General features: G+C 41.7%; 1 protein-coding gene across 1 annotated transcript; it reads left to right on the forward strand.

Annotated features, from left to right (window-relative positions):
• Positions 1-1,743: 1,743 nt before the first annotated feature.
• tdgf1 (teratocarcinoma-derived growth factor 1) lies at positions 1,744-4,613 on the forward strand. Its single transcript, XM_024011056.2, has 6 exons — positions 1,744-2,049; positions 2,177-2,226; positions 2,348-2,524; positions 3,043-3,157; positions 3,244-3,353; positions 3,952-4,613. Exons 1-6 carry the CDS (start codon positions 2,027-2,029, stop codon positions 4,053-4,055), a joined length of 579 nt encoding a protein of 192 aa, XP_023866824.1. The 5' UTR covers positions 1,744-2,026; the 3' UTR covers positions 4,056-4,613.
• The last annotated feature ends 3,164 nt before the right edge of the window (positions 4,614-7,777 follow it).

The raw sequence follows: 7,777 nt of genomic DNA on the forward strand, positions 1-7,777 counted from the left end.
GATATGCGAACAGGCAATCAGGCAGACTATGCAGATATCTAAGCTGTTCCTGCTCCTCTCTCAAAGCATGCTAATCTCCCTGATTTACTAACTACCTATCATCTTCCTGCGTCTTCTCCAGCTGAAATATATGGAGGAGCATGACTGGCTGTTATTGCAACTTCCTTGCTTACTAATCCTCTTCATTCCTAATGGAAGGCTTTCATGAGAGAGTGCCACTGTAGCCAATCTCCTGCCTTCTGGAGATTGCGTTCCATGACAGACTCATCTTCATCTCTGCAACACAGGGAGAATATTAGGGATCTTAAAGGCATCACAAGGGCTGGATATGCAGGAAAACGGTTGTCAATGTCCCATGCCCAAGGAGGAGTAAAAGGCCTAAATGAAGTGAGGCAACGGCAACCTGAAATATGTCTTCATATGACAAATCTCCAGCAAGTCTTCATCCCAAATGGCACCCTATTCTCTATACAGTCCACTAGTTTTCCTGTGGGCTCTGGTCAGAATTAGTTCACTAAATAAGGAATAGGGTGTCATTTGGGACAAGTTTACGTCTTCACATTATCAAAACTCCACATTGTTAACTTCTTTTGATTTCAATCAACAACCCGTAGTCCACTACTGGCCTACATGTAAATCAGTTGCTGCCTCAAAGAGAAGTAACCTTGAGTTATTAGTCCAAGGTTTAGTGGGGCATTAGGACTGCTATGTATGAGGCCCATTTGGCACGCTATTTTTGTTTTTAGCGCACTACCTTTCACCAGGACGCATAAGGCTCTGGTAAAAAAAAAAACTTTATAGGGAATAGTATGCCATTTAGGATGTATGGAAAAAAGGATGTATGGAAAAATGTATGGAAAAAAGATGAGAAGGTGACCCTAGATGACCCCACAGAAAACTGTAATAGCAGTTCAAGTGCAGCCTAGATGAAGCCATGTCTGAAACACTGAGCACAACTGAATGTTTCTCAGTAGACTGTTGTATGTGGGGGGTGGGATGGGGGGTGGGAGTAATGGTTTCTGTCTGGTGCAGAAATGTTCTGAAATATTTCTATATATCTCCAGCAAGCAATCAGATACTATTGCATGTTATATAAAGATATAGGCCTATGATGGAATACAATTGTTGAGGAGGTCAGACCACCGTTTTCACCTAAGCACAAATGGTGTGGCTTTTAGAAGCCAATTTCCTCTGTGTGTGGGTGACTAGTATATATTTTGTGTATGGGTGACTAGTATATATTTTGTGTATGGGTGGACTAGTATATATTTTGTGTGTGGGTGACTAGTATATATTTTTGTGTGTGGGTGACTAGTAATATATTTTTGGGTGTGTGGGTGACTAGTATATATTTTGTGTTGGGTGACTAGTATATATTTTGGTGTATGGGTGACTAGTATATATTTTGTGTGTGGGTGACTAGTATATATTTTGTGTTGGGTGACTAGTATATATTTGGTGTGTGGGTGACTAGTATATATTTTGTGTATGGGTGACTAGTATATATTTTTTCTTATGCAGACCAAACATGCTAAAATCCTATTTTTTCACCAACTACATTGCGTGAGGTCTGGGTGTTTCCAATGTGCGTGCTAGATTGTTTTGTTACATTACAAATCTCTGTCCTACATTATAATCAGCAACTCGAACTTTACCTTCACAGAGGAGCGCTCCGTCATTTGCATGTCGAGATTCCGGAGGTGGGTGTGATCTCATGTATGTGTATGGAACCGGAGGGGGCGGGGCAAATAGGTGTAAATTGACTGTCAGGGCCGGGTGTTTGAGTGAGGCCTTTAGGGAGGGTCGCCACAATATTGGATGCTTTTCTCCAGAGTATCGCCTCCGCTGGAATACAGAGCTTGATGACTTGGAACAGAAAAGAGAAGCAGTCGTTTGAGTATCACTTGCGAGCTAACTGTTTACTTTAGCCTGTTGCAATAGGCTTAGAAGAAGCATTCTGCACGCGAGCTTGTATTGTTAGCAAACTCTGGTGACTTTGGAAGTTCATTTTGTCCGGGAATATAAAATGAATTTGAGTCAACTTTTCAGGTAAGTCTATGGATTGATTGTTTAATTGGTTAGTTAAAATATGTTGTCATTTTTATTTTTTTAAAGTTAAATGCCTATAGCCAAGATTTGTTTTAACATGAAATATGTTCCTCTTCATGTATTTTAGGGTTTTGCTGTCGGCAGCAGTTGCCAGCGAGGCCATTACAATTGGATCAGGTATGTCAATATGTTGCATCTGGCCCTCGCTTCGGCCCTAGTTTACTCATCTGAAACGGTTTACACGTTATACCTAAATATTAGCCTTAATTTATTTATAAAATATTTTCTCATGTCCAAGGCTGTGAAGGATCTGAATGCACCAAAACCATAGAGGTATTGACCAAAACGGTGGACTATGGAAAGCCGACCCAACACGCTAATTACCTGAACCAGTTCAATGAGATGAACTCTCCTACTGTGGATAGGAAACATCGCGATGCGGACTCTGTCCTACCATTCATCGGCCTCACTGGAAGTAAGTTGGGCATTGATCGCGTACAATTACTGAAATCAACCTCCCATGGCCTCCATAATCTCACAGCAATGAGCTTGACCTTGGGTGAATTAACTCGGCCTGTTTTGCTTTTTGTCACACATTCGTCATCCTGCATCGATGTTTTTTGTCTTATTTCACACAAACAAACGTAGGCCAAGTCTGTTTTTATTGCGTTGTGATTGAAAACATGGCTCTGTAGGAACGTGTTAACTGTGATTCCAGGCAGCTGGACAGTGTCTTGGTCTTCAGGCTATGGCCATTTTAGTAGGCAAACATTATGGAACTTTGCAGATAACAATTTAATGAATAGAACCCGCATGGTTACTTATTTTACATATAGAGGGGCATGTTTATTCTACATGGTATATGTTCTGATTGTGGCATAATGTTGTGCCCAGCTTCTGAACACACCCTGGGGCTGAAGCCTGAGTGTAATACAACAACACTCAGAGCATCCATATTAAACTTCTACCCTATGTCCTTCTCTCATTTTAAAGGTGCAAAGCAGAGTCGAAACTGCTGTAAAAATGGCGGGACATGCATCTTGGGAAGTTTTTGCGCATGCCCACCACATTTTACTGGCCGGAGCTGTGAATACGACGAACGAGTCAGGTAATTTAATTTCGAAGTCTAAAAGTAATGTATCTAGCCTATATTGACATGTATCTCTCTCTGCTCTGTCCCTTTTGTGCTCACAGGAGCTGTGGTACCATTCCCCATGGGGTGTGGGTCCAGAAAGGCTGCTCATACTGCAAGTGTGGATATGGGGTCATGCACTGTTTTCCTCAGGTGTTCCATGAGGACTGTGGTAAGAATGCACTTTATGACACTTTGTTAATGTTCTGCTTTTTCACTCTCCAAAATGTCACTCAAAAAGTGTCTGAATCCTTTTTTATCCTCTGATAAGAGGAAGATGTTAGATATTAGATAATRTGTTTAACCTCCAGCTTAGGTCTACTTACTCAAAAGCACCATTTGTGTCTGTTCATATCAGACCAGGCTTGGTTTGTGTTGATAAAATAGGAGTGGTCTACCGGGTGTCTTTTGCAAGGCCTTTGAGAGTAACACAGGAAAAGGTATTATCAGAGGTGGCACCAGTTTGGCTGTGAATGGGTGATGAGAAAACACATTTGCACCTCACTGGGCAGCAGAATGGGTTTCTGTAGATCATCACAGGCAGTGGCTCTGCCCTGAGAACCTACAAAAGATTATTCAGAGGCTACAGAGAGGCCGGGTTTTCAGGTCTGACGATGTGCCAACGGCCCCATTTCCCCGATTCACATTCCTCCATTTGTCGGTCCACTTTATTTGTGCTACAGTTCCTTCTTTCTCATCTCTTTCCATTTCAGTCACCTTTAATTCATGATATTTTCTGGGGGGGTTTTCCCCCCTCCTTTTTCTTTCAGATGAGGACCAGGAAGTCCGCTGGTTTCATTCGCCGGGTGTCCGAACGCTGCAGACCAAGTACTTCCTGTGTCTAGGACTACTGTTTTTGGTTTTGTTTGTTTGAGAAGCTACGGGTGAATGAGATCCGATGGATTTCAGCCTCAAAGGCCTCATGAAATGACTCCTGTTTTTTGGGGCGACGTACTGAAATGAAATTTCCTTCCAGTGGAAGTCGGAACTACAACTTGCTGTGTTTAAAGCAACTGTCTTGTAAATGTGAAGGATGCTGTACATAAGATTTTAATGGAAAATATTTGGTATTGTGCTTTTTTTTCGCAATCTTTCCAGACTTGATGAATACATGTTTTTGAACGCGTCAATCATTCAATGTGTCCTTTGTTGTACTCTGTTTTTACAAATGGAGTGTGATGACATATGTTTGTTTCTGGTTGGTAGTACACATTGTGACCAATATTATTACATTAACTGTTAAGTGTACTCTCAACAGAAACAAAGTGTCACTTTTGAACCAAGTTCTGTTGGAGTCATCTTATTGGTTGTATTTGCAGTTCAAACACCTGGTTGCTGTTCCTATCTACACGGACAGAGTTTGATAAAGCTGGAACGACCTGTGATTGTTGACCTTTTTGCCCGTTTTCCCTTATCTAAAGTAAACAAATAGACCCCTCAATCGATCACCGGTGTTGAAGTTCCAAGGTGTTGTGTTAGTAGTCATTGCTCTGGTCAAAGTTTTTTTCAATTGGCTGTGATGGGAATTGAATGTGTTCATGTCATTAAAAATCTCATAACGTGATATTGACTTTTATTTGTGCGTCCATATTATTAATCTGGTATGGATGATAAGGTTGCCAGTAGCACATGTAGTTGGATAGTTTACCTATCTAGGTATAATTAAATGCCATAATTATTTGTGATGGAGGCACAGCAACAGATCCTATTAAACTATTCTATATGTTAGGATATGTGCAAACCCATCAAAAAAAGATGTATAGGTCCAATGCAGCTGTTTTTATATCAAATCATTTCTGGGTAACAATTGGGTGCCTTTACTGTTATTGTTTTAAATTAAAAAGTCAAAAATAGCTTCTTGGAAAATAAGCAATTTTTCATGCAAAGGGCTGTTTGGGAGTTGGGAGGGGAAACAACATGAGCTGTTATTGGCAGAGAGGTTTGGAACTCTCTTATTGGTCTATTCACTCATTTTAGTTTGCCTTAGTTCAGCTGTCGTACCACATCAGAACCCAAAATAGAAGCTTGTTTTACTCCAATGTTTGTAAACAAATATTATAGCCTCAAAACATGGTTAAAACTATACTTTTTATATCATGGATGGTCAGTCCTTGCATCCATAGCTCTGTCTATGAATTTGAGTGGTTACATTTCTCCAGCCCATCCCTCATTTTCCCGAAACAGTGGCGGACAGTTGTTTTATTGTTTCAACTGCGGATTGCCCCTTTAATATATGATTCATATATGCCGGATTTCAAAATGAAAAATATGTTTAAAGCATTCAATCTCAATTTTTAAGTGGCAATTACCACACGTTTGAACAAAGTAACTTCCTATTGATTGGTTTTGCAAATGTAATTTGGCCCATTGTCTTTGTCAGCCAGGTCGAAAACACAATGACCACACAGCTCTATTTTGCTGTTTTATTTATCTCTTTCCTAGATTCTGCAAAACAGAACACAGATTAAATGGGGCGTTGAGTCGTGATGCACGGAGAAAGAATAAAGTAGACTTTCATGTTAATGAAACTTGACTTGTCTCTGTGCTGCTTTCCCCATGGCAGGACTGAAGGTCCTCTTCCTGCTTCTCCACTCCACTGTAACAGACTGAACAGGTAGAGGTGTCAGCTGTTGAACACTCTTTAGAAATAGAAAGAGACATAGCTAGAGCTCTTTTCTCTGGGGGGATGGGGTGTAGCTGGCAGTAGTGGGAATTTCCTGATGGCTCCCAGCTCACTGATGGCTCTCCTTCCCTGGCTCTTCCTCTGTCTACCAGGTCAACTGGATGTTGGTTCAATCAGCCTCAGCCAGACAAACCCAAAACCACTGATGGCTCTCCCTGTGTAGTGTGTACCAGGTCTGAGTATACAGACAAACAGACAAGAAGGACAGACACAGACAGACCCAAAATTAGGTTTGATTATACAATTGAAAGTTGGCTCAGACAGCCTCAGATCAGACGAACCCAAAACCACTAACGGCTCTCCCTGTGTAGTGTGTACCATGTGAGTATACAACTGAATGCTGCATCAGACAGCCTCAGATCAGACGAACCCAAAACCAGATGATGATCATAAGAGAGCCTTCCAATCACCATCAAAACCCAAATGGCAGTGAAATTAAAGTGTATTGCTTCGTCAATACCAGACAACAAGTAACTATGCACATTTCTGTGCTAAAACAGCATCTGGATTTATTTTCTTAGTGACAAGGGCCAGTTTCTCCGAGACAGATTAGGCCCAGTCCTGGGCTGAAAAGCATTTGAGAAAGGATCTGAGAAACTGGCCCTGTAGAGCAATGGAGATTCACACATATAAATTGACATGTTGGTGTTGACATATGGTGTTGCCTTTCTGTGTGTGTGATTATGGGATTGAGTTGCTGGTAAAGAGATGGTAGCTAACTGCCCTGGACTAATCCCTCTATCCAACACAGTGATTTATTGAGCTGCTCCTGTCTGTCTGTGTGAGCTTCCACTAGCCTGGCTGGTCGCCTGTCTGCCTCTGCCTCTGCCCCTCACTCTTTCTTTATTTCTCCCCGCCTCTGCTCCCGGTTCTCCTGGCTCCCCTTGTCCCCAACCAATGCCTGCTGACCCCGGCAGGGTATAGAAGCTCAATACCCAGCAGTCTCTGGATCAGTCTAGATAGGTCCTGACTAGATCTCATAAGAGGATAACACTTTCTCTCTATTGTGGCCTTCAACTATCCCCACAAACATCCTTACAAACTCCTCACTATTTTAATGAAGTCTGGTCTTCATAATGGAGATGGCGTCACAGCTGATCCAGATAAAATGGGATTTCCAGTGAACCAATAGTAGTGAGCTTCCGCGAGGCTGGCGTGGAGGACCCCCACAGTTCAGAACAAGACTTTAATCCATGGTACTTCCTCAGAGATAATGTCTTTCCTCTAGTCTATTTCCTGCACCCCACTGGCATGCTGGGCCTGATTCAATGACCCTACACGCAATCATGAGATGATTCTGAGAAGCTCTGAGATTAGATGAGGTGTGTGCATGCCTGTGTGTGTGTGTGCATGCAGTAAATGTTGTGGTGGGATGTACCAGTATGTTTGGGAAGTGAAAATCCACTACTGAGCTTGTAACGGATTGAAGATGCCTAGGATTACACCCAGGACACTTTACAATCCTATGTAGATGGAGTCATGCATGGGCAGACTGATCTCTCTCCTGTTCACTCAAAATCCTCCCAGGCAGGGGGATTTCCACAGTGTAAACACTTGTGGAAATACATTTTATTCAAGAATTCATGTGATCCATTAAATCAATATAGCATTTTACAGTTGAGATGTGATCTGCACACTTGTTTATGAAAGTCAGAAACATCTACTTGTCCAAAGAGAATTGCAATTTTTGTGTATGATGTCTTGATTATTCCATAACCCCAAAGCAACCTGCACTAAATTTCCCATTAGATTGACTAATCATTTTCAAAAGGAGAGCATTAAATGAAACCAGGAACATGAAAAGCGTCTCAACAACCTTCAGATCTCCCTACGTTGTATCCCTCCTTACCTGGTGTTTGTATGGTGTTTTATTCCTAGAGCATGCGGAATGAGAAGGAAAGAAAGGAAGGAAT

Source organism: Salvelinus sp. IW2-2015, linkage group LG20 (genome assembly GCF_002910315.2).
Source record: "Salvelinus sp. IW2-2015 linkage group LG20, ASM291031v2, whole genome shotgun sequence".
Classification (NCBI taxonomy): Eukaryota; Metazoa; Chordata; class Actinopteri; order Salmoniformes; family Salmonidae; genus Salvelinus; species Salvelinus sp. IW2-2015.